This window comes from Podarcis erhardii (assembly GCF_964252035.2).
Source record: "Podarcis erhardii genome assembly, chromosome: 4".
Lineage (NCBI taxonomy): Eukaryota > Metazoa > Chordata > Lepidosauria > Squamata > Lacertidae > Podarcis > Podarcis erhardii.
The window spans coordinates 81,026,737-81,053,902 of record NC_138508.1 but is presented as its reverse complement, the minus strand read 5'-3'; the positions used below and the strand labels follow the sequence as shown (position 1 = coordinate 81,053,902).

The following is a 27,166-nucleotide window of genomic DNA, read 5'->3' as shown; positions in this document are numbered from 1 at the left end:
GCTGATGGAATACTTGAACCCAGTTGGTCTTCTTAATAAATGGGCCTTTCTTTTTAATAAAGGAGCCTAGACTTTGTGCCAAGTGGGGATCATTAACAGATATGAATGTCTTACTTTGTGTTCAAACTTATACTATCAACATAGTTCTAGCCCAGCTAAAAGGCCCTACCCCTACATATATATTATTTATACACTGAAATAGTAGTGACTGACAGGGAAAGAGATATTTGAGTTGTGCTAGATAGTTCAGTGAAAATGTTGACAGCTGTTCTGCAGCTGCAAAATGGCAAACCCCATGTTAGGAAAAGAACTGAAAATAAACTGTCAATGTCATGGCTTCATTATCTTTGCTCACTGTGAATGGTGCATCTGTGAACCACCCTGAGACATCTGGATATAGGGTGGTATATAAATTCATTTAATAATAATAATAATCTGCAGCAGCAGATCTCAGAGGCTTCCACCTACCCCGGCTGCAACAAAACATGTCTCTCCCCTATGGGTAGCTCTACAGCAGGCATAGGCAAACTCAGCCCTCCAGATGTTTTGGGACTTCAACTCCCTGTGCTTTTTGTCTTCACCCCACTTCTCCTCCATTGTCTCCTCAGGCAGACAGGATGCCAACCTCGCAGCGTCTTCTGCTTGGTCTTGAGACTTGTAAATCCGGGGACTGTCCCCGGGAAACGAGGGCGTCTGGTGACCTTACTATACAGTATCAGCTTGTTCCCACGACGAATAAACCTGGCTTCTCTTTCTCTACTCAGAATGAACTTGCGTAGAGTTCAAAGGAGATGGGGGGTGGTTTGTTTGTTTGATTTATTTGACTGATTGATTTGTCGTTCCGTTTAATTCACAATGCAAAGAATCACACGGCGCCCTTTTACTGTGCAAAAAAACCACACAACGTAAGAGCAAAACAAAGCAGAAATAGCGCCTCCCTCGCCCGCGCACCGCCCACCCCCACCCCTTAGGTAAGGGGATATAGGATTGCGGCCTTGGCCTGCCTAACGCCGAGCTGCTGCTGTGGAAACGGCGGCGGCGGTGTCGGAGGTGCTGCTTCGCCAGTTGCCTCCCACCACCCCCTTGCCTGGCCTCTGCCCGAGTCCCGTGACAGCAGGCTAGAGCCCTCCTCCGGGCCGAGGAAGTCGTAGGTATCTGCCCCGGCGAGGCGCATCCGCCGCCTCGGCCTTGCTTTCACCGACCCGCGGCGGAGGCAGCAGCAGCTTCGGCCTTCACCCGAGTGGACCAAAGGAGCCATTTTGTGAGGCGGCATCGGGGGCGTCGTCGTCTGCTGCTTGCCGCTTCTTCGCTGTTCCCACACGCCGAGTCCAGCGGCCGGGAAGGGGGCTCCGCTCCGGCCTCCTCCTTCTCCGCTTTCCGCGCGCCCCTCATGGAAGCGCCTGGGTCGCTGAGGCGGCGCCCCGTTGGCGGCGAGGATCTTCACCGTTGTAGTTATTACCGTCGCCCCCTTTTGAGAGCCGTCGTTCAAAACTGAGAGGAAAGCCGGAGGGAAGGAGGGAGGGGCAGCAAGGGAAATCTACACCCCACCCACCCCCGGGATTGCTGGCTCGAACATGGCCGGCGAGCCCCAGAAGAAGCAGCACTTGTCGGCGCTGGTGGGGCACACCAACGGCTTCACCAAGCCCGCTTCCCTGGCAGCTGTGGCCGGCGTCCGAAGCGGGCCGGCCGGCTCTGGAGCTGCTGGTGGAGGGGCCACGTCCAAGAAATTAGTGATCAAGAACTTCAGAGGTGGGTGTGCAAGCGCACCTAGGATGCTGGAGGTGGAAGGAGATGTTCGCGTGTGGGACTCGTCTCCCCTGTTTGTTTGGGCTTTGGTTTTTTTGCAAGTGAACGTGTCGCGCTCATCAACACCCTCATTTCAAACGTTTTGTTCTGATTTCTTGCTCGTCCCCATTTGAATAGCTCGTTTCGAAATGCAACCTGGTGATGTTTTTGTTTCCCACCCCCCACCCCTTTGCAGATGTGCTTAAGGGGTTGTCAGATTCAAAGGCGGGATTCTAAAAATGGTGTAAAAGTGGGTTTTCCTTGGGTGACGAGCTAGGGATACAAAATGGTTTCTCCTACACTGTCGGTTTGGGGTTTTTGTTTGTTTGTTTTAATGTTACTGACCTGCCTTGTTTTGCACCTGGGGACATTAGGCAGTCAACATCACAAATGTGGATAGGGTTGTTATTGTTTATTGAATTTATATACCGCCCTATACCCCAGGGGTTATCTCTTAATATCCTTGAAACCTGCCTTTCAGTGCAAGCCTACACATCACACACACACACACACACACACACTCAGAAGTAAGCCCCACAGACTTCAATAGGACTTCCTCCCAGGTAAGTATGCATAGGCTTGCAACCCTAGTTGCATTTGAGGATGGGGTTAAAGACAGAAGCTTAATTTTTTGCCCCCAAGCCTCCTGCTATGTTCTTATGGGTGAACCTGCAATTATGAGGATGGAATGGGGCTCTCTAAAAAATTATGTGGAGTAAAAGGGTGTGATCTTGTGAATGTAGCTCAGAACATTTTCACATGTGGCATTAAAAGTGACATTTGACCTAACAGTTACAGATAGGTAGCCGTGTTGGTCTGCCATGGTCAAAACAAAATAAAAAAATTCCTTCCAGTAGCACCTTAAAGACCAACTGAGTTAGTTCTCTATTACAAAGGAATTTCAGAAATAGACTGGAAAGAGAAGCTGCTGAATTGCAACTTATCACCAAACTTAAAACTATGGAGAGACCTGGTTTGAATAAAGACATTGGATTCTTATCTCATTATACATGACAAAGCCATTTTTCACCTTCTCACCCCTTGCTTTTTCCTGTTAGACCTATTGCAGTCGTTAAGAGTCGTCAACAGGCTCATCGCAGCTATCTGCCAATCACCCATTCCCACCACCCTTCTGAGTAATACCCCTCCCCACCTTCTCACTATATAGAAAGGTCCGGTGACTTCTGTTTCAGTGTATCTGAAGAAGTGTGCATGCACACGAAAGCTCATACCTAGAACTAACTCAGTTGGTCTTTAAGGTGCTACTGGAAGGAATTTTTTTATTTTGATTTGACCTAACAGACAGCAAGCAATTTTAAAACTGATTGGTGAAAACAGTCTGTCTTCTCTGTATCTTTAAGATTCGCATATTTTGATCATAATGCTGTTGACTTATTAATATGAGTCAGCAGAATTCCAGAAGTGTTCCTTGATTTTTAAAAGCTATTTAGGCACGCAAGAGTGTGAGTATATATGTTTGCTTGCATACATACAAGCTTGCTTGTAAACATGCCTGAATGCAGGAAACTTGATATTTAGCATACAGATGTACTTGCTGTCATCTGAAGTCTGGCTGGGGAGGGGTTGCTCTTTGTCAGGCTGACCAAGGATTCTAAGCAACTTTTCCTTGTTTGACATGCAGGAGTATAAGAGTGTTTGGCACTTTGCCTGGTCAGATCAGTCACTGGCAGCCAATCAGGAGCACAGGCCCGCTTGGCTTGCGTTGACGTGTGACATCCATTGCCCTTTCCTCACTTTACTGTCCACATGGGACCTCTCTATAAGAGTGAAACTAGATTTTGTTACTGTTATCACAGAGGCAGTTTTAAATATCATATTTCCTTCATCTGTTGCTTGGTGTCCTGCTGCATTGTCTGCAGTCCACCAAATGACAGCAAGCTGCTGTGTACTGCATGTTGTTTAATTGTGTCTAACGTACTCTATCATTAACAAATTAGAATCTGTAGACATCCCCTGAAATGTTGAGCAAGTTAAAGTATGCTAAGGAACAACTAATTTTTTCAATCTGAAGTATACACTCTCAAGCATCTATACCTCTCATGTGTCCAGTTAAACATCTCCAAAAGAGAGATTTCACTCCTATGAAGCTGAGCTTTGTATTTTTTTCACAAAACATTGTTACTTGCCTAAACTTAGTTAGCCAAACCCTTCTTTCTCACCCTTACCCACTTTAGTGCTGCATAACAAATTCAGGGACATATACATATGTGATAGTTCATTTTAGAATATATGTGCAGCAACAGGTATTACACGTACAGGGGAATCCTATGCATGTTTCCACAGAAACAAGTCCCAATATGTTCAGTGGGATTCACTTTCAAGTAAGTTTGCACAGAATTGCAGCCTTCATTTGTTAATAGCTTGTTCCGGTAGTAAAATTTTGGTGTTCCTCGTTCATGTGTGTTCCCTCATAATGTGAATTTTTGACCTTTAGAAAAAAAATGCTGGATACTGGCAGTTGCATCCAGAGACAGATCCATAATTTTGCAGGTATTAAAAGAATAACAGCAGAGAACATGTGCGAGATTGGAAGCAATCCACTCCATATCCTCACATTTTGAAATTAGCTGAAAAAATTGGGTGATTGTGATGAATGGATACAGATGCACAAATTCACCTTCAACTTTTTTAAATAAGAAAAAAATGACTCTAAAAATGAAAGGGCTGGAATAAAGGGCACAATGAAATGCTGGTCCAAATTAGTTATGAGGAAGCCAATATCCCTTTAATAAAGTACTGACTATTAACATGTAGAAGTGGAGCACTAATCACCATCAATCAAGTGACAGGAAATGGGATAAAGTACAAATTACACCTGTTCCTTGTACTACATATGCAGCCTAATCCTATGCATGTTTAGTTGAGAGTAAATCCCTTTCAGTTCAGCGGGGCTTACTTCCAAGCATACATAGGACTGAAGTCTTTGTGTGAGAGAGTGATGCACAGAATACTCTTAACGCAGATCATGTGTATATAAGGGTACCCTTTTCTGTACGTTTGAAGTAGTGGTTGAATGACTGCTGATTTGGTGGATTTTTGTATTTTTCAATGCGTGTTTGTATGGAATGGTGTTTCATACAAAGTTTAAAAGGTGTGTGATCTTTTATCACACTGTTTTATTTCCATTTAAAAAGCACTTTTCTTCATGTTGCCTGTTGTTGCAAAAGGTTGTAATCTCCAAATAAAAATAGAATATGCTTTATTTATCAATTAAGAAACCACACTCAAAATTATAAAGTTGTGAAAGAATATACCATTCCTCACCCCTTGTTCTTTATCTGTTTAATGCAGAGAGACCCACTTTGCCTGATAACTATACTCAGGACACATGGCAGAAGCTTCATGAAGCAGTCAGAGCAATTCAAAGCAGTACTTCTATTAAATATAATCTTGAAGAGCTCTACCAAGTAAGAGTTTTGAGGGTTTTTTTAAAAAACTTGTATGAATAAAATGGATATTTTAGAAGTAACGATTTGGGAGAGTTTCTGTCTATAACACAAAGAATACATCACGTGGAAAACCTGTTCTTGGACATTTCTAATGCCCTGATGCCTAGATTTCTCCCTGCCTAGATTTCTGTGTGCATGGGGTGCATTCAGGTATTTCTATCCTTTACCTGCACCTATGCGCCAATTTATTCCTAACTAAATTCAGAACACACCCCATTCCATCCCCCCACCCTGCTCTCACCACTCTCCCTCACCCTCACTGCCCCCTCGCGCCACTCACTCTCACCCAGTGTTCTGGCGATCAGGAGAGTCATGCCACAGTGCTGGATGGGAAGGCGCTTTGGTGTGACGCTGCTGACAATCACCAGAGTGAGCGTCTTTTGGTCCAGTGCTTGAACCAGACCAAAAAATGGAACATTCCAGGATCAAAACAGAAGACGGAATTGGCTTCTGTCATCTGGGATGTCCCAGTAGAAATGGAACAGTTGGGGGATCTGCCTGCAGTGTTGGACCTATGGCAAGAAGCTAAAAAATGAATCTTATTAAAATGTCAGGATTGGTGTGTTCTTATAGATTTATAAATATACAAGGGGAGCCTGCAAGAAAATAATGCATTGTGGAATGCATTGTCGAGTCCAGCTAGTCAGGCAGCCATGCCTTCTCCCAGGACACTCCATTTCCCCCATTGCACCCAGTATTATCATTTGGGTCTTTTGAACTGTCTATTTTGGAGCATTTTCTCCATATTATTCTCAGTGCTTGAATGAACTGCTAGTATTCTGTCTGGTGAAGCAGTTGCCCAGAAATCTTCCCATAAGTTGAACTGTTTCAAGAATATAGTTGAGTAAGACAAAATAGGTTTACCTCGAAGAGGACGGGGAGATCTGTTGTCTCTCCCTGGGATATCTCTTCCAGAAGTATTCTATCCCTCCTTAAAAATAAAAAATAAAAAGGATCTGAAACCTGGGGGAGGGGAAGGAGGTGGTGGTGGATAACTTGATGATGTTGAACTCTTTCTTTCTCTGTCCTTATATCCCAGGCTGTTGAAAATGTCTGTTCTTATAAAGCATCACCTATGCTGTATAAACAGCTAAGACAAGTCTGTGAAGACCACGTGAAAGCCCAAATACTGCAGTTTAGAGAATATCCTTTTTATATACAAAAAACACAGCCAAACAATTATTAATAGTTTTAGTGTTCATAAAGTATACACTCTAGTCTCACCAAAGTAAAAATGCTTCACAAAGAATGTAGTTGGAATCTGAAAAGTAAAGTCTTGTTTATGGTTTAGGTTTGTAGCATGTTGGCATCTTTTCACAGTGATATTGAAGTTAACAAGGCCACCTGCATTCTTAATTTCCCCGGAGTCTTGCTTAGGTCTCTCTTGGCTTAGATTGTGTTCTAGAGTGGAGAATCTATTGCTGACAGTTCTTGAAGATTTGGGGTATGATTAATCATCAGTGCAATAATTTCCTTTGTTCAACTATGCTAAGAATCATATATTCCCCCTCTTGGATGCTTTCAGGGAGACTCCAGATTCTAAGACTTGATGTGGTTGTCACTGTAAAAGTCTAGAAATTCTTCTAATCTGAAGCATTAATTTCTTTCAGAAATGATAGCTCCAAATTCCGGCTAGAATCCCAATCTATGTTAATCTCTAGTCTAGAGAGTAACTACTGATATATTGACTAAAAAAAAATAGATAGCTTCCCTTAACCTTTGTAGCACAGATTCTCTCGACAGTCTCCTGTTTTTAAAGAAAATAAACAGATGCTGGCAAGATCACTGCAGACAAATGGTAAGTTATATGTAGTTCATAATGCATATTTCTATTTCTATTTTTTAAAAAGTTGTATCTCGCACATTTCTTTAAGCAGTTCAAAATGATATACAGTGGTGCCTCGCAAGACGAAAATAATTCGTTCCGCGAGTCTCTTCGTCTAGCGGTTTTTTCGTTTTGCGAAGCACGGCCATTAGCGGCTTAGCGGCTATTAGCGGCTTAGAAAAAGGGGGGGGGAGGAAAAGACTCGCAAGACGTTTTCGTCTTGCGAAGCAAGCCCATAGGGAAATTTGTCTTGTGAAGCACCTCGAAAAACGGAAAACCCTTTCGTCTAACGAGTTTTTCGTCTTGCGAGGCATTCATCTTGCGGGGCACCACTGTACATCAGGAATGGGGAACCTGATATATTTGGACTAAAATTCCCATCCGTTCAAGCCAGGATGGTCTGGGGTCTCCGGGATGATATGATTTGTATTCCAACAACATCTGGAGGTTTACAGGTTTCCCATCGCTGATGTATGATTCTCATTTTTAGCCTCACAACAGTCCTATGAGGTAGGATAGACTGAGAGATGATTGTTGCCCCATGATCACCCAGTGAACTTTGTGGCTTAGTGTGGAATTTCAACCAGGACCCCCTAGTCATAGTCGATGACACTAGCTACTGTGCAACACAGTTAGCTCATAGAAGCAATTCAGGTTCACATCTGTTGTTTGACCCCCATTAATAAAATTAAGGAAAATTTGTATTTGCTTGGCTCAACTCTTAGATTCTTTGTTAAATTAACTAAAAGATATATGTATTTATGACTTGAAAAGGTTTTACAAAAACTGAATGAGAAAGCTGAAGCCAATTATATTCCTTTGGATATATAAACTTTGATCTTTGTAGCACTTTAACAGCTTTTGACTGCTTGAAAAGTTATTGGTTAGCTCTCAATTCTGTTACTACTAAAACAATTTATCACCAAGTCCCTATGAAATTAAGTATCTGCTTTTGAAAAACAGTTTGTAGCATGATTATATGGGCAATTGTATGAGTTTGGTGTTCTTTGCAAAACTGGTCATTACTTTGGTTTCTCTCTTCTTGTGTTGTGAGAGTTTGAAACACTTTGAAATTCACATCAACTTCGTTTCCTAGCTGCATCCCTGCTTTTTTGCTTCTTCATTTTCCCAATCAAAGAGTGCTTGAGCTGCTACCTAGTTTCACAAATATGAAGTTGCATAACACATTTGAAGCTCGCTGGCTTCAAATTTAATTGCACATTGGTGCAGCTCATTAGGAACTAGCTATTTGACTATGGGGAATGTGTGAAATCCCCTTGAGTATTTGAATTACATAAAGTTGCCTTTTTCACCCAAGCAATAACGTTTTGACAAAACTGCAGGAAGTGAGTGGGTTTAAGCTTTGATGTTCCATTGTTTTAAGTCACTTATCAAGTTTATTGGGCCAGAGGTTGGCCCTTTAAGAAAACAAAACTCAGTACAGCTGGCACAGATAAATCACAAGCTTTTTTGCTAACTCTCCTAAGAAAACTTTTGGCTGGGAAAAGAAAAATTAATTAGGAAAATTAGAATGACGATGTCATCACCAATTAATGCTATTTTGGATTATATTATGTATATTTTGGCTTTATATTAGCTAGCAATATTCATTTAACAAAATTTATATACTGTTTGATTATATATAAATTTTCACATTTAATGGTCATTTGGCCCTATGGATTAATGCCACCCCATATTTGATATGTTTTATGTTAAACGTCTTTAGCAGTCGTGCTCATAAAATATCAAGCTAAGATTATTAATTTTGGATTAGTAACACATTAATGTTGATTAAGATTAAGACGTTATAGGGAATTGACTATGCAATCACAGCTGCTTCTGAACTGCTGATATTGGCTAAGAAAAGCAATATTATGTCTATCATGGCCCTATTTTACTGCTTTTCACTCCAAATTATTACACCTCTAGGAAACATATATACGTTTAAGAAAACTCCTTAAAATTCTTATTTGTTGGTGATCATATACTGTATAAATTCTTTCTTGGCTTGTAGATTCTCGTGATGAAACTTCAAGATATATTCTGAATGTATAATAACCCTAGGTATTGATGAGGATAGGAAATCAGGAAATGTGACATATATGGCAGAGGTAATGCATAAGCAAGGAAGATTAATTCTTTCTTTATGGGTTGTTTTTTTGCAGATCATGATTAGAAGCATTTTTTTGTTTTTGGACCGTACTTATGTTCTTCAGAATTCAATGCTACCTTCTATATGGTAGGTACAGTATTTAAGTAGTATGTATGTTGGCAGTGTGTGGATCTCTTATCACAGTGTTGGCCATTACGCACCTGCAGTGTGTAATGTGGATATATGGGCTGTAAAATTGCTAGTAAAACGTAAAATTGCTAGTAAAGGAGTCCTTGTACCTTTACACAGGAACTTGTGGCTTTTCAGATGTTGTTGAACTCCTAATCCCACCACGTCCAGTCAGCATGGGCAATGTTCAGGAATGATTAGAATTGCAGTCCAACAGCATCTGGAGGTCCCTAGGTTCCACAAGCATATACTACTGTCTCTGCTAAAAGAAGAATTTTAGCAGGTGATTTCTGCTCCCATTTAACTGATAACCTGCACCCTTAAAATACTCTTAGAACTTTAATAGCTATTTAGACAGGGCTTCTGTTATGCCCCTTCTGGTTTCATAATCCTAAAACTGCAAGTAATGCGTTCCTGCCGATCTAAATTTCAGCAAAAGGAATGGTAACCAGTTCTCAAGCCATGCAGGCATCTATAGTTGAAATTATACTAGGGAGCAAACTCGGAGCTTTCACACTGTGGAATAGAAGCATATATGATTTTAGGTCTATAAGAACATGTAATGTTATATAAAATCAAAATGTAATTAACCTGTTATAATTTTACAGGGATATGGGATTAGAACTTTTTAGAAGCCATATTATTAATGATAAATTAGTTCAAACAAAAACAATTGATGGAATCCTGCTGTTGATTGAACGAGAACGGAATGGTGAAGCTGTAGATAGAAGCTTGTTACGAAGTCTGTTAAGTATGCTGTCTGATTTGCAAGTAAGTATAAAAGCCAAATATGTACAATGCTACAGGCAAGTAAACAGACTCCTTGTTGTTCTGCTTTTCTGGATGGGAATGTGTAGAAAGTTGAGGCCTTCCTGTCAGTTTGCATTTCTTAGTGCAGAATGTATTGATCTGATGTGTAGAGATCTTTCCTATTCTACTTAATTCAAGAGGGTGCTGGAAGCTTCTCTCTGTGAAAGAAACAAGCAGAAGGTTCATGTTGTTTGGGTTATTCCTTCAGAGAAGCTGAGTACAGCTGGTTTGAACTGGTTCTGTTATCTTTTCTGTCAAGGTCACGCTGACTATAAAAGTAAGGCCAGAAGGAGCCTAGGTTTCACTTTCTCTTTATATCTCTTTTCCTTCTGGTGTGGTCATCTGTACATAGATTGTGTCAAGGTTTAGACTTATTATAAGTTGTTGTAAGTTTAAGTTAAGTCTGCTGCAACTGGATTTCTTATGGACATTGCCAATCCTGAATTTATGGGATTTGTGAACATTAGGCTCATTTGCCTACAGTAGCAGTAAAGCTCTGCTGGATGAACTACAATTGCCTCTGGTCTATTTTTTGGGAATCCTGCAAGGTGTTTAAGTTGTTACTCTGTTAACTATACATTGGAATCTACACTGGATCAATATTGAGTAGACTTTCACTGACACTTTCCTCCTCCCACCCCAAACTCTCAGCAAAAGCTCACAGAAAAAAGCTGAAATTTCCAACTTGGCATGGTATTTGTAGTGATACTTATATGAAAAGTCATACCATATCACATGACCTGCTCAATTAAGTAACAACTTGCTTCAGAGTGGGCTTTCTTATCATCTCAGTATGCAGCGGCTATACTGGTGACTGAGAGCAGCCACTGAGACCATATAACAGCAGTCCTCAAAGCCCTACATAGGCTCCCAGTACATTTCTGAGCACAATTCAGTGTGTTGGTGCTGACCTTTAAAGCCCTAAACAGCCTTGGCCCTATATACTTGAAGGAGCATTTCCACCCCCATCGTTCAGCCCAGGTACTGAGGTCCTCCTCCAAGGATCTTCTGCTGGTTCCCTCACTGCAAGAAGCGAAGTTACAGGGGAACCAGGCAGAGGGCCTTCTCGGAATTGGCCCCCAACCTGTGGAATGCCTGCCCATAAGATATTAAGGAGCATTTAGGAAACATCTGAAGGCAGCCCTGTATAGGGAAGCTTTTTAAGGTTTAATGTTCTACTATGTTTTTATATGTGCTGGAAGTTGCCCAGAGCGGCTGGGGCAGCCCAGTCAGATGGGCAGGATACAAATAATAATAAATTATTATTTTATTTTATTTTATTTTATTTTATTTTATTTTATTTTATTTTATTTTATTTTATTATCACTAAGGCAGTGTTTTGAGGTAGGAATGAAAGTCTTTTTGAACATAGGCAACCTCCCATTTACACGGGGGTTACATTCCAAGGCATCCCATTCTGCCCCTTTTTGTGACTTTTCGTATCACGTCCGGGTTTGGCTCGACGCACATGTGCACGGTTGTGCACATATTGAAGCTTTCTTTAAACTAAGCATAACTTTAACCATGGTTTTGGGTTTGGACAGCACATCATACCATTAGCTCCTTCACTTGGGAGAGGTAAGGGGGGAGCATGCGAGGCTGAGAGTCGTTGTGGCTTGTTCTTCCTTAGGCATGTCAAAACCTGGAGAAACTCTGGTTAGCCTACCTAAATTTGAATTAATTTTATAAGGAATGATTTTAGAGTTGTGTTGTGTTGTACTCTTGTACTGTTTTATTGTTGTTAGCCGCCCTGAGCCCAGATTCTGCTGGGGAGGGCGGGATATAAATAAAATTTATTATTATTATTATTATTATTATTATTAAAGTTTAGTGGAACAAACCAACTTCAAATAGCGTAGACTATGCTTTCTGATCTCAAACTGTTTTCTTAAACCGTAGTTAAAATTAACCACAGTTCCAGATGAGAATGTAGCTGCAAACCTCAATTAGTAGAAAGAGGAAGTGAAAGCTTTTGATTTTCTCTTTGTGCCCATACTGAAGGAGAATGAAAAAAGGAAATGCATGAGCCCAATAATTTTGTAAAACTAGTTCAAGTGATATTCCTTCACTATTAGTTCCCTAACTGTAAGTAGGAATATTTCCTATGCCACAGGGTTGTTTGAAGAATGGATGAAATTAGTCTGCATCTGTATTGGAACTATTTTTCTTGTAAAAGCAATATAAACATTTAAGATGGGGAATTGTTTTTTACACTTCACTTGTTTTATGGTTGTACCTATTTTATTTTATTTGTTTTTATTTTTATTCTATTTTATTTGTTTTCATTGTTGTAACCCATCCTGGGATCTTATTGTAAATGGCGGGTAATCTAAATAAATGAATGAATGAATAAAACAGCCTGCATTTAGAAGAAAACTGCATAGAAGCTACGTTTTATCTTTTATTGACAAATTGCTGTACAATTTAGGCACTAATCTGATAAACTACATTAATGTGTCTCTTAAATAGGTTTATAAAGATGCATTTGAACAAAGGTTTTTGGAAGATACAAATCGTTTATATACTGCAGAAGGCCAAAGATTAATGCAAGAAAGAGAGGTATGAAGTTAAACAAAATGTAGCAGGAATTGCTCCCAATACGAGTTCATTTGCTTGAGTGGGAGTTGTATTTGGCAGAATTGTTCAATAACTCTATGCATATGAACAAAAAAGTCATAATAATGCATAGCAATTACCTTTTGAAACAGTTTTGTTGTTAAATATATGCTGTATATATAAACATGGGATTTTTGTATATTTGAGGGATTACAGCCAAAGGAAAGCAGTAAAATAGCATAAAAATTATATAAAGAGCCAATAATCTGGCTTCCACGTGACTGTGTTGGAGAACTTAGATGTTTCCAATTCCATGCAAAGAAAATCTCACCTCGGTATATAGAGAGACATTTCTAAATATTTATTTATTTACAAATATTTATAAATGTGATTCTGAAGTTGTGTACAAAATTTATAAAACATGCAGTATCTTGTACCTCTCGTAAGAGAAGCTGAAGTAATCATGAATGTGAGTACTGAGATAGCATGGCTGAAGGCAAAAACCTCTCCAGAGAGAGGCTTCTTGTTGACATCATGGATGCCAGGTCAAGGTCAGCCGTGCTGTCCACAGCCTGCTTCTGCTGCAAACTTGCAGAGCTATTTTTCTGAGAATTCAACCCTGCAGATATGTCTGGACTGAAAGCAGTGTGTGCATTTCTGGATTGTTCCTACTGCTGTAAAAATATTAATATCTCCTCAATTCTCTCTTTTGGGGGGGTGGGGTGAGTATCTGGCAGGTTAGATTAAAACTGCCATTTGTGTATTTTGAGAATCCTTGCTGCAATAATTGCTTTTGGTTCATAGAAAAAGGACTGAAATCACAATGAATAGCAGTTTTACTTTCTCTTGTTATTACTGCCGCCTTTTGTGATCGAAAGCTGGGGTGCGATAAAAGAATTATGACAAATAAATGGGCAGAGCCATCAATGCATTTAGTTATCTATATGATTACATGAGCATATGGTCATGCTGTTTTACTCTTTAGTAACTTTTAGACACTGCTTGTCCTTTTGTAGTACAAAATTCCCTTCGATATATCTTTTTTTTTATTTGACAGGTCCCAGAATACCTTCACCATGTTAACAAACGTTTAGAAGAAGAAGCAGATCGAGTAGTGACATATTTAGACCACAGCACACAGTGAGTACCTCTTACCTTTTTTCTTTAATACAAGGTTTCTGTTTGCTTTAAAAGTTGGTTCTATAGAAAACTGCACAACACTCTTTATATCTAAAGGGGTAGTGGTGACACCTTTTATAAATTATATTTAAATTATGTTCTTGAAATTACCGTATTTTTCGCCCTATAGGACGCAATTTTTCCACTCCAGAAATGAAGGGGAAATCTGGGTGCATCCTATGGGGCGAATACAGGCTTTCGCTGAAGCTTGGAGAGCGAGAGGGGTCGTGCGCACCGACCCCTCTCGCTCTCCAGGCTTCAGGAAGACATCCACAGCCTAGGCAGCCCTGCAGGAGGTCCCGCAGGGATGTCTAGGCTGCGGATAGCAGCCTGCTTCCCGGAGCGTCGGGCGCCCTGAAAGCAGAGTGCCCGGCGCTTCGGGAACACATCCGCAGCGTGGGGAGCCCTGTGGGAGTTCCCCGCAGGGCTCCCCACGCTGCGGATAGCAGCCTGCTGCACAGTGGGCAAGGCGCCCTGAAGCAGAGCGCCCCGCACGCCGGACAGACATCCGCAGCGTGGGGAACCCTGCAGGAGTTCCCCGCCGGGCTCCCCACGCTGCGGATAGCAGCCTGCTGCACGGCGGGCGGGGCGCCCTGAAGCAGGGCGCCCTGTGCGCTGGACAGACATTGGCCAGCCCCACAAGCTCGGGGGACAGCAGGGAGGCGCAGCGCCGCCATCCCGCTGTTCCTCGACCTGGTTCGGTTTCCCCGACCTGCTTTTGAGGGGAAAATAAAGGAAAAATTTTTTTCCTTTATTTCCCCCCCAAAAAACTAGGTGCGTCCTATGGGACGGAGCGTCCTATGGGACGAAAAATACGGTATGCTCTTGAAATAGAAGCAAAAGGTATTTGGGTAAGCTTAGCAATGGTTGGAGTTTTGGAATTCTGTCCATTACATAAGACTCAATTTAGATTATCTGTTCATTAATAATTAACTTTAATGATAACATCTGTAATTGTAGTTACAGATAGGGGAAGAGCTGTAGCTTAGTAGTAGTGTCTGCTTCCATGCATGGCATCTCTAGGATGGGAGAGAGAACCTTGTCTAAAATCTTAGGCAACTGCTGCCAGTCATTGTAGACAATACTAAGTTAGATGGACCTATGTCTGACAGTGTAAGGCAGCTCTGTGTGTTCCTAATTATCACCTGTTTTTGTTCTGAAAGTTACAAGAGGAGCTTTGGCTTACTGCAGCTGCAAGATAACATTTTGCTTTTTGCAATGCAAGTCTGAATTACACCTCCTTGTGTTTTTCAAATGAGGACTGTGAACAATTTGGCTGCAGCACCAGTTCCGGGGAGCTAGTCAGGGCAATAAATATAATGCAGCCGAATATGGGGAGCCGTCAGCACCAGTGGAAAAGCATCAAGGTAGCAAGCAAGTTAGAAAGCTGTTTGCCCTGGCCTCCTTACTGTGTTGTCAGGCTATTCCCGCACCACTTTTCAACTCCAGAAATCTGAAGCTCCATAGTAAATTACTCAGTAAACAACAGTAACAAGTATACAGGTAGAAAGCCAGCAGAGATTTGACTTATACACTGTATTGTACCAAATGTCACATGTAGAACTATATACCTGTTGGCAGGAATTGTGTTTGTGTGCTTGGTGCAATCAATGCATTCCTGGCACCCATGGGACAAGTTTGTTCCCTAGAGGCCAACCAAGGTGGCTGCTCTAGACAAGCTGAGAGGTTAATAGATAAGGCCTTTGGGAACATCTGGCAATGGCAGATTTCAAAGAACCAGGGTGGCTGCACCTCCGCTATCATGGAAGATGAGCGTCTTTGGCACGGAAGATGGGCTTGTGGGCTTCCCACAGACATCTGGTTGCCCACTGTGAGAACTGGATGCTAGACTAGATGGGCTTTTGCTCTGATGCAGAAGGACTCTTCTTACGTTTGTGTATCCTTTTTGACTTTCCCCAAGATCTTTATTAATGAATGCTCATTACTGAAGCGTTGTATATCATCATTTCTTTGAATACTTAATTTGCTGGTCTGATTACTCTCGGTTTGGCAGTGAAATGGGGCCAACTATAAATAAGGTACTGGTTTCTGCATACTTGAGAGTTATGCAGAAGTATACTTGTTTGTAAATTTCATGGAAGAAAGAAAACACAGCTGCTATCTTTGCTCAGTGGCTTCTAGAGCCTATGGAATGTTGACGGTGTAATTTGGTCAGGGATTGACCTGCTTGAACTCCTTAAAATCTTTTAGAAGCTTGAGATAGGGATTACAACTGATGTGCATCTCTCCTCTCTGCACTGCATGGGCAGTTTTCTGGAAGGAGGAAAGAAAAAAAGGACACCCCCCCCATTTTTCGATTTAGAAACTCTTCTATTGCTTTACAACAATAATGTGTTCAGGTTTGAGCCTGGTATCCTGAACCCGAGCTCTTTAACACAGTAAAGGAAGGTTTCAGGAACATGGAACATGGAAAAAGAAATCCTTGCTATCCTGAAACTTTACCTCTTCATAAATAATAGTAGGCTAGAGTGCTCCTGTAGGGAGCCAAGAATATACTGGGGATAAACTAACGTTCTGTAGCATATTGGAGTTCTCTGATGGTTCCCTCTCATGGTGAAGCAGAGCACCATGATAACTAGTAGGGCAGCAAAATGGGGCCGCCCACAGACAAGGCAAATCTGCAAGTATTCAAGAAAGAGTACATAAGTGAAAAGAGAACTTGACAGCATAATTCAGGTGTAAGCCCTTGATGTGGCAGATGTCCACTTGCTGTCCTTCAACCTGCTGGACAGTTAATCTAGATTCTGTACACACTTTTCATAGGTGCTTTAAGTAGACAGTATAACACCACCTACAGAACTCTATAGTTCTCCTGCTAAGTTCTATATATGTTTAGGATTAATACATAACAGTCAGTGCCTTCTTTCTCATATTTAAGTTACTCCTTTTGATTAGTGTAAAGATCACATTGATGATTCTACATCAGGAATGGCTGGGTTGTTAACAGAATACTTTCGTTCTGCTATACAGTACTGTCCCTCTGTGTATGTAGTTAAACATAGAGTTGGTGAACCTAAGATCTGTATTTTACCTACAATTGTATGTGCAACCAAGAGTATACACTTGCACACCTTTTGAAGGCTCTTCCTCCTAAATTGTACAGGTATTCATAGATTCTTTTTCTTGCCTTAAACAGGAAGCCACTCATTGCTTGTGTGGAGAGGCAGCTTTTAGGAGAGCACTTATCAGCTGTTTTGCAAAAAGGTACTTTTTCTAATTAGCTTTTTATATATATATAAGCTGCATAATCTGCTCACATTTTATGGGAAACTGAAAACAGATTGTACAGCTGCCTCTTTGGCCTGGGAAAAGCCATTGGAACAAACAAGTATTCTTAAAATACGATGGCCAATACACATTCCCACACACAACTGGCAACAAATAATGTAAGCAAACCCTTTCCAGAGCAATAAAAGTTAAGGGATATGTATAAATTTTCATAAAATTGTTCATAAAACTGGCTAACATTGTATGTGAAGGAATTGCCAGGAATGCTGGGTCACGGATAGTTCTCTGAAAACTGCTTATTTAATCGCAGACCTCTATAACTGACAGAGCTCTTTCTTGGTGCTATAGCAATAACAGGGCTGTATTTTTCCATGAACTAAAATCCTCTGAAATATTTTAAATTCAACAGGCTGATAGTTTTGTTAGGACAAGCTGTTGCAAATCTAGCACATTAGAATTCCACAGCCAATCCATTTGGATATAGTATCTTAAAAATCTATGAATATGAGAGACAGAAACTCAGTTTGTATATAAAGCACTTGTCAATCATATATTCTTTACAGGGGGAAAAGTTGCATTGTTTGCAACCACCATAATGTCTAGATGCTGTTGCTTTAAACTCACAGAAAGTTCTGTTCCATTTTCTAACAATACCACCTTATTTAATGTGTTAATCATTCTCGTTTTAAGGACTTGATAATCTGCTTGATGAAAACAGAATAGCAGATCTCACCCAGATGTGCCAGCTTTTCAGCCGTGTGAAAACCGGACAACAGCTCCTCTTGCAGCACTGGAGTGAATACATCAAGGTATTTAGAAACATGCTGTTTTGTTGTACTTTTTTTTTTAAAAAAAAGTCAAAAATGATTTGCTTGATCTAGATTCTGAGTAACTTAGAATTTCAACCAATTCATAATAAATCCCCTTTTTATTGAATAAACAAAAAGAATGATCAGATACTGAAAGCAAGGCAATATGCATAGTTCAAGTCTTTGAAAAAGTGAAACTTTGCTTCACTTCAGTTTTCTCTACTGTTCAGGAGCAGTCCTGTTGAAGTTGAATATAGCAGTGCACTTCGCATGTGGCAAAACATGCCACAGGATAAGAAGAAAAACCATGGCTACTATATTTTGCAATATTTGCAGCAAACCACTTATAAGCAACAAACAGTTTGTGTGGCAGCCACCTCCTTCTAGAAGCACTGTTACTGCCTGCAATCCATCCTCAGGAAGGCCACATTTGCATATTGAGAGGGAATACAAAAGACCCATGGGAGTAGTAAGCACCCTAAGCGTTAAGCACAATTTTTGTTTTAGAAAATCCTATTTCTGGTGTTTGGAGTATGGTTTAGCTTCCTTCGCAAAGAAGATCTGTCTTAGGAAAACGTAAACCACCTCATATTTATAAAGAACCTAGGAGTGGTAGAATTCTTTGAGGGCTTTCTCCTGATTGGTAGCTGGAATCACAGAGGCTGAATTCACAGAAGACCAGAAGAATTACCAGGTTGAGAAGTGGATCACTCATTATGGAAGGTTAAAGCTGACAGTATGTTACCTCTGAATTTATGTCGTCAGCTTAACGTAGTGATTATTTAGGAGAAAGAAAAATTAAGTGGTGGGATAGGGATGGTGGTTTTTTGTTTTGTTTTTTTGTTGGTTTTTTTGTTTTTTGGGTCTAATTACATTGGCTATAGTTAGTGGAAGCAAACTAGCTTCATAGTTAAGCTAAGCACAGTTTTTTGGGTTTTGGATAGCCCTAGCAAATTGCAGTTAAATCAAAAACTGAAGCACAAGCTTCCAAACTCTTTCCTGTGGTTATGCTAAGGAAGTGAGGGTGGGAGGAGTATGCAAGACTGCCAGAAGAGAAGACTTGTTCTTGTATTACTAAACTATAGTTTTGTATTGTGCCTAAACTAGTACTGTACAAACAGATTTTCTGTGTCAATTAGCATCACATGGTGGAAAAACACTTACTAAGTGTCTATTTTTTTTAAAATGTAGTGCGATTCTCATGTTTTGGTGTTTTTAATGTTTCAGGTGCATTAAAGCAACTGTGATTTAAATGATTTTATTATCAATGTAAATGGTGGGGGAATATTAGGAAATAAGAGAGGTAAGTACTATTAACACGTTTGATCAAAAGTGTTTGTTTTGCAGAACTATGGGACAACAATAGTGGTAAACCCTGAAAAAGACAAGGATATGGTGCAAGAGCTGCTAGATTTTAAGGACAAAGTGGATCATATAATAGAAGTGTGTTTTCAGAAAAATGAGAAATGTATAAACTTGATGAAAGAATCTTTTGAAACGTTTATCAACAAGAGACCAAATAAACCAGCAGAACTTATAGGTATAACTATTTTTCTGCAAAAATACTGTTTCTAAAACTTATACTGTCTAGGATTAAATTGCTAAATATGCCAGTGTCCAGCAGTACAATATCTATACCATGAAAATATTTGCTTGTGTTGTGTATTCTGATAAGGATGTTGGCTGCATTCTTAAGAGACATGATTGTTTCCTCTCCTTGTGCATCTGTGCTTGTTTTTATTCTGACTGTGGTGCCATTTGCTCAGAAAACTGCATGGAAATTAGAGTGCTGTTAGAACATAGTACTATTTAAGGAAGCTCCAAAAGAGGCAGAGGTAACTTTGGTTGTGTTGCTTATTATTGGGGTGATCTGATGAAAGAGAGAAGAGAGGGAAGCTAGAGCTATCTAAAGCAATGGTCTTTCCTAAGGTCTCCAAAGTAAAGACTTCAGGGGACCAAAACAAACACACCCAAACAAACACATACACACGTCCAAAGAACACAAACCATAAAGTAGAGATGATTCATCCATGTGTTGCTGGACTCCAAATCCCATCAGCTTCAGCCAGCATATCTAGTGGTGATGAGAGTTGAAGTCGACATCAGAGAGCCACAGATTTCCTATCCCTGCCATAGAAGTTGTGCCATTGTTCTCTAACATGGGGGGACGGGGGGCAGACGGACCACAGCTGCCTTAATATTGATTGGAAGTGGGACATAGAAGGTCTGGTTAAATTCTGGATTTGGCATGAGTTTGTATTCCCAAAAGCAGTGGATATAACAACAGGTAAAATTCTGGGAAGAGAAAGTTCAGAGGGGAGTAGGCATGCAGACACTTCCTTCTGTATCTCTTACACCAGTGCTCTTGCAGTGGTATCACATGCAGGATGGATTTTTTTGGACGAGGGTGGAGAGTGGGAAAAAGATAAAATACAAAAGTTTTAATGTTTAACCAGTTTTCCTTTTTGAAAGAAATGTGATCTAATTCTGATTTTACTCGTAGTTTTATTTACCCTGCTCTTTGGTAATATACTCTTGATTGGCTAATTAACTGGGTTAGTTGGGTGGGTGTTGTTAGGATACTGAGTGTTGTTAGGATTCTGAAGCCACTCAAGTCCCAAGTCTGTGGATGACCTCCATTCTGCAGTTTGATGTGGATGTTAAATAGCATCTGCTGAGTAGCAGGTTCCTGCTTTCTTGAATTGACCCTCAAGGCAGGAGCAGAACAACTGAAAAACTGTCCCTGCAGTCCTTAACCTATGTATCCTACTGCAGAAGTCTTGTGGGACATAGACTTCAGTTGATAAGCTCTTGTAATTTGGCCACATCCTGCATTTATTTATTTTCTTACTTAATCATGAACATTTTAAACCTGCCCCTTATCAACAAGCAGTCGCAGGTCAGAGTACAATAAAACAAGTTAAACAGAATGGTCACATAAAAAGTGAATCACAGGGCAGATGAAAGCCATTGACAACATTACAACAGCAGTAGAAGCAAACACAGACTACATACCTGACTTTCCCCAAAGAATCCTGGAAACTAGTTTTTAAGGATGTTGGGAATTATATCTCTGTGAAGCATAAACTACAGTTTCTAGGATTCTTTTGAGGAAGTAATGTGTTTTAAATGTTTACCCTCTGCTCAGCATATGCCTGTTCAAACAAGTGTGTTTTTAGCTGCCTGCCAGAGATTCAACAGAGATGGTGCCAGCTATATATTTAGCATTTACACAACCAGGGTGTCACCATAGAGAAGGCCCTCTCCTGAGTTACCATCTAACAAATCTCATTTAGCTGCCCTACCGTCAAAAGAGCCTGCACTTATTTTGCAGCTGGTGTTAGTTTGTGCAGAAAGCATTCAGAAGGAGACTGTTGTGTCACAATTTATATCTAGATTGAGATCTGTGTAGAAATCTCTTAAGAGCTCTGTAATAAGGAGTGGAAAATTAAATTATTTGCTTTATTATGTGCACACCCTGCTCTTTCCCACGGGTTCCGGGATTTTGCATGGCTTATAAGAACTTTATCAGTATATTTAAAAACAGCTTGGTGCTATCTATATCAAGGGGCTTTTGGATCTGCTTTTACAGTGACTGCCTCTAACAACCATGAGTAAGGAAAGGCAGTGAAAGAATGAGTTCTCACCTTTTAACATGCCCTTTGCATTCTTCCTTTCCATTCATTCTACTTCTAACTGGAGGAGGTGGTCTTTTTATCTTCAGATTCATGGTGTAATCCTGGGGGCTTTTTTTGGCTATCAAGCCATTGGAAATGTTTTAAGCCATTACAATAGCTTAGAGTCAAAAAATAAATAAAGAAGTTTAGGTCTTTCATGTAGTATGTTAATGTTGAAAAACTTAATAAGTAGTGCTTAAATATGTTAGTACTTTTTATATAAATATTGAAGCTTTACAAAAATTCAGATTACATGGGTATGGGTGTGTATACATATTCCACTGTATAGTAAAGAAAGGTACAGGAAGAGGAAATACTATTTCATAGTTTTGGTGAATGTGGGCATATTTTAAATTTCCATCTTTTTAAATTTCTCTCTTTCACACTCTTTTCATCAGTTCCCCATATCTGCCAGTTTACTGCCTCTGTTCACTACTATTTTAATTTTATCACGGCACCTAACCTGTAATATTTTTAACTGGTTTTCCTGCTTCACATTGAACGCTTCAGATTTTTGTTCTCAATTCTGCTACTTGTATTATTATTATTATTATTATTATTATTATTATTATTACTTGCCTCTCTGATTATATCATTCTCATTATCACTATCATTGGCTTTCTGTAGATTTGTATATTAATTTCAAACGGTTTATTTTTACTGTTAATTTTTAGCTTTGTCTTCATCTTCATCTTCTTCATCATCATCACCATCTACTATCTCTGCCACTCTTTGCCCATAAGTTTCCCTCCTCATATTTCCCTCCTCTGAGTCTGGCACGGATTTGGATTTTTTAAAACCCTGTAAATATTGCAGTTTTATGCACAGACCGGATTAATCTCACTGAAGTCAATGAAATGCAAGCAGCCTACTTGTTTGCAGCATTGTAACAGGGAAACTGCCACTGCTTCTTTTTTTGGCCTTTCCTTCATTTTTTGTGTCATATTTTTATTAGACTATACGTTTTTGGCATTGAGTGGTTTCTTTCAACTTTTATAAAACTCGTAGTGTAGTTTTAGATGTGTTAAAACTAATATGTGGAAAGCAAGTGATCCTTCCCCCCCCCCCAAGATTAGTTTTAAGCTGTTTATTTTTAATTATTTTTTAGCAAAACATGTGGACTCAAAGCTAAGAGCTGGCAATAAGGAAGCAACAGATGAAGAGCTGGAAAGAATCCTTGACAAAATTATGATAATATTTAGATTTATTCATGGTAAGGAATCTCTTTTTAAACAACTGTTTAAAGTGTATTCACCCAATGATATTTTATAGCTAAAGGAATAGGAATTATGGCTCCCTCTACAAACATTGCACTTATGACAAGATCTTTAGCTTCAATTTTTCTTTCAGCTATGCACAACACAATTTTCCGCTACTTGTTTTCAATAGAAATGGGGCGGAAGCATTGTTATAACTTCTGAGAAACCCAACAGACATGTAGGTTCTGCAACAAGTCTACATAAAGCACATTGGTACTTTTCACCAGAATGGGAAAGAAGTATATATGTTATCTTAATAATTGGGAGGAAGAGTTGAATTTTATATTTCCAGCACTTTTAAACTTGCTATATCTGTGGCAATTTTATCAGCTCAGTTTGAAATTTGGCACTTTCACAGGTAGAACGTGTAGGTCAGGTTTTAAGTTATTTACTGAACAAGTGCCGTTTGTATAAGCTGTAGTATTTTGAGGTCTATAGTGACAGAGTCCCATGGACTGCAAGAAGATCAAACCTATCCATTCTGAAGGAAATCAGCCCTGAGTTCTCACTGGAAGGACAGATCCTGAAGCTGAGGTTCCAATACTTTGGCCACCTCATGAGAAGAGCAGGCTCCCTGGAAAAGACCCTGATGATGGGAAAGATTGGGGGCACAAGGAGAAGGGGATGGCATAGGACGAGATGGTTGGACAGTGTTCTCAAAGCTACGAACATGAGTTTGACGAAACTGCGGGAGGCAGTGGAAGACAGGAGTGCCTGGCGTGCTCCGGTCCATGGGGTCACGAAGAGTCGGACATGGCTAAACAACAACAAAGTGACAGAATCTTGCTTCTGCTACTTCCTTTAAATATAGGATTATTCCTATGCTTTCTCACAGACAGACAGACACACATATATATTCTTAGTTAATTTTTTTCTACTGTGGCTCAAAAAAAAGTCACAGCATGTGCTTTAGTGATGTTTTTTCTCATCCTCCTCAACATTGTCCATGCAGGTAAAGATGTATTTGAAGCATTTTATAAAAAGGATCTGGCCAAAAGACTTCTGGTTGGGAAAAGCGCTTCAGTAGATGCTGAGAAATCTATGTTGTCTAAGCTTAAGCATGGTAAGCATTTGTGAATTTGGTTCCTTCAGTTACAAGTTTGTGCCCTTATATAGGGGGAAATGGAACAGGTTAGTCCTTTTGGAAATCTATGATGCCAAACAAATGCACATTTTTTAAAAAAATCTCATGTTTGGTTTGCTTTACTCCTTCTGAAGAGATTGTTACCTTCACTGTGTGCCTAAATTGACAGTTCAAGTTACTGCATCCATATTACTTTTTCTTGTTTTATATAACAGAATGTGGTGCTGCTTTCACCAGTAAACTGGAAGGAATGTTTAAGGATATGGAACTTTCAAAAGATGTTATGGTTCAGTTTAAACAGGTAAGATTTCACTTCAGTTGGATAGTTCAGTGAAATTTTGAGCTGGTTTGATATGACTAGTTTCAGACCTGATAAATGATGGTTTAGCATAACAGAAATGAGCTGCAATGAACATTGGACTTGCACACTCCCCACCCCCACCCAAGACCTCTGGCACAGCCATGAGTAGATCAGAAGCTTTCATTTTTCGTTAGCTGCTGTTTAGTGTTTGATATGAACCCTAAACTGTGGTTAATTTTATTAATATAATTTAATTAATATAATGTAGCTTCATAGCTCTTGATTTGAAGTTGGCTTGTGTCAAACAAATCACAGTTAAGATTGACTACATTTTCCCTATGTTTGGACAAAACTATAAGCAAAATATTCTGAACTCATCCTTGCAGCTGCGCTGAAAGAAGAGAGAGGAGCATTTGCAAATATAGTGGGTTATTTTTCGTTTTAAAATCCACGCTAATTACTAACATGGAATATGCTGCCATAAGATTTGTCAATCAGTTGAATTCACTTTAACTGACACAGATATATCCTAATGTATTATTAGGAATTGGAAATGTTGCATTATTTAAAAGCGTAGGTGCATCAAACTTTGATTTTGAAATTTAATACTTCAGTAGGTAAAAATGCAGGTCAGAATTAGGAAAGTACTCACACCTCAACATCAGCTCTAAATATTATTTTAAGCTCCTTATTTTCAGATTGTTTTGAGTTTTAATAACATTACCATGCAAGTAGAGTATCACTGAATTCAACCTTTGTTAAATAACAGTTTTAAGTCATTGTTTCAATGATTAAATTCAATTTTGCTGTAAATATTGATGGAAATTGCTACACTATTTGAATAAAGTTGACATTTTTGTAGAAAATAATAATTAGCAGCAGCAGTAGTGATTTCTTTCTTCCTTCCTTCTTTGTTCCCTGGCAAAACCTCTTAACTCATTAACATGACTGAAAATCCTTTTCTTCCTTTTTTATCATAGTACATACAGAATCAAAAGGACCCAGGGAATATAGACTTAACAGTAAATATACTTACAATGGGATACTGGCCAACTTATACACCTATGGATGTCCTTTTGCCTCCAGAGGTAAGTCTTCAACTATACCTGACGTGTTGGGACATTCCCCCCATATTATTGATGTTCGTTGGTTTGTTGGATTTGATCTCTGGAAGCTCATACATTGGGATTTACACATGCACAAACCAGAGCACAGAAGCTTTCAGTGATTTTTTGTGAAAGCTGTTCTGTGTCATTAGATCAGGTATTCAGTCTTGCATGCATGTGCTGATGGACAAGCACTTTTCCTTAAGGGGCCCCGAGAAGTGACTCTAGTCCACATTGCTTAAAATTTTTGGGTATAGGAGGTCCAATTTGAGTAGCACAACTCAAATGGGTTAATTTTTTGTTGTATATATTTCAACAATCCCAAAGTCGTGAGAGTCAGTAGCACAGATGTTGTAAAGGTGTGGTGATCTGTCGTGGAATAACACCATTGGAGAAGATACCCATTGTTACTCAGACCTCATTGCTGGTTGCCTCATGCTTCAGGGCCCCCAAACAATAGCTTCACCACTGCTCATAAGGAAGTGTGTAGCTCCTGTAGATGCTATTAATTCCACCACCAGAGGTGTTTTGGCACATGAGGCAAAGCATCCCACAATGCAGGGACTGGGAGCAACCTCCGTAAGGACTCCTCTGTGAGATGCCTTTGCAGGGTCTCCCCTGCCATGGTGGCGGTGAGATCCTTTCTGGATTTCTCCCTCCCACCTGGCAGCGAGGATTTACCCCAGCTTCTCCAGGTGGGGGTGGGAAAATCTCCCTCGCCCGCCCAGCAGCCAAGCTGGATGGTGGAATACCTGCTCCCTCGCCAACTCTGGAGGAGGGGGTAACATTCCTCAAAGATTGCTGCTGGTCCCTCTCTGCCCCAGAAGCCAAGGAGACTGGCTGCAAAGACGACCAGCGGAACAAGCACGCCACCCCTTGGGGGTGCCGCTTGGGGTGGTCGCCTCATCCCACCTTAGGGTTGGGTCAGGTCTGCCCCAGTCTGCTTTCTCCCGAATGAAGTGAAGAGTGTTTGAGGACTGGGATATTCGCAGGGAAACCAAAATGCTTGCTTACAAAGCTATTGTACTACCAACCTTACTGTATGCTTGTGGAAACATGAGCCACTTATAAACGACATCTGCAACTCCTTGAAAGATTCCATCAATGGTGTCTCTGAAAAATTATACATATCACTTGGGAAAACAGGCGAACGAATGCCAGTGTACTGGAAGAAGCAAAGATCACCAGTGTCAAAGCAATGATTCTTCAACATCAACTTTGTTGGACTGGTCATGTTGTTCGGATGCCTGATTATCACCTTCCAAAGCAGCTACTGTATTTCAAACTTAAAAATGGAAAGCATAATGCTGGTGGTCAACAAAAGAGGTTTAAAGACTCTCTCAAGGCAAATCTTTAAAAATGTAGTATAAACACCCGACAATTGGGAAACACTGGCCAGTAGTGCAGGGAATGCACATGGTAATTCTTCCTAGGATGCAATAACTTCAGACTGCAGGGGGAGAGGTTGAATACATGAATGTACTCTCATGTCGAAAGCTTCCTGAATGTGAAAACTATTCTATCTGGCCTATAATACCTTGTTCCTGAAACTTCTTGACATGGGAGCATGCAGACATCCAATCACTCCATGTGTGCACATGTATGCACATACTCGCACATCATGAATCCTAAAGTGAAGTATCCCCAGGAGTAATGGGTTGTGTGTTTTGGCTGAATGCAGTAGTTCTGCATGAAATATAGGGGTGCTATGACAAAATATACCTTTCAGTATACTTTTATCTACTTACTTCCACTCCTTAGAACAGGGGTTCACA

General features: G+C 40.1%; 1 protein-coding gene and 1 long non-coding RNA gene across 2 annotated transcripts in view; one reads left to right on the top strand and one right to left on the bottom strand.

The window, feature by feature from the left end:
* The first annotated feature begins 972 nt into the window (after positions 1-972).
* CUL4A (cullin 4A) overlaps positions 973-27,166 on the top strand; it is a 32,077-nt gene continuing 5,883 nt past the window's right edge. Inside the window, exons 1-15 of the mRNA XM_081858101.1 lie at positions 973-1,749; positions 5,098-5,213; positions 6,295-6,399; positions 6,985-7,053; positions 9,246-9,319; positions 9,970-10,132; positions 12,641-12,730; positions 13,785-13,867; positions 17,064-17,131; positions 17,846-17,964; positions 19,312-19,504; positions 22,750-22,854; positions 23,853-23,963; positions 24,200-24,285; positions 25,266-25,373. Coding sequence (XP_081714227.1) covers positions 1,575-1,749; positions 5,098-5,213; positions 6,295-6,399; positions 6,985-7,053; positions 9,246-9,319; positions 9,970-10,132; positions 12,641-12,730; positions 13,785-13,867; positions 17,064-17,131; positions 17,846-17,964; positions 19,312-19,504; positions 22,750-22,854; positions 23,853-23,963; positions 24,200-24,285; positions 25,266-25,373 — 1,665 coding nt within the window. The 5' untranslated portion in view covers positions 973-1,574. The remainder of the gene's footprint in view (positions 1,750-5,097; positions 5,214-6,294; positions 6,400-6,984; positions 7,054-9,245; positions 9,320-9,969; positions 10,133-12,640; positions 12,731-13,784; positions 13,868-17,063; positions 17,132-17,845; positions 17,965-19,311; positions 19,505-22,749; positions 22,855-23,852; positions 23,964-24,199; positions 24,286-25,265; positions 25,374-27,166) is intronic.
* LOC309339974 lies at positions 1,967-3,154 on the bottom strand. The gene is made up of 2 exons (XR_014155718.1): positions 3,081-3,154; positions 1,967-2,570 (listed from the first exon to the last, which is right to left on the bottom strand). It is a non-coding gene; the product is annotated as an uncharacterized lncRNA (long non-coding RNA).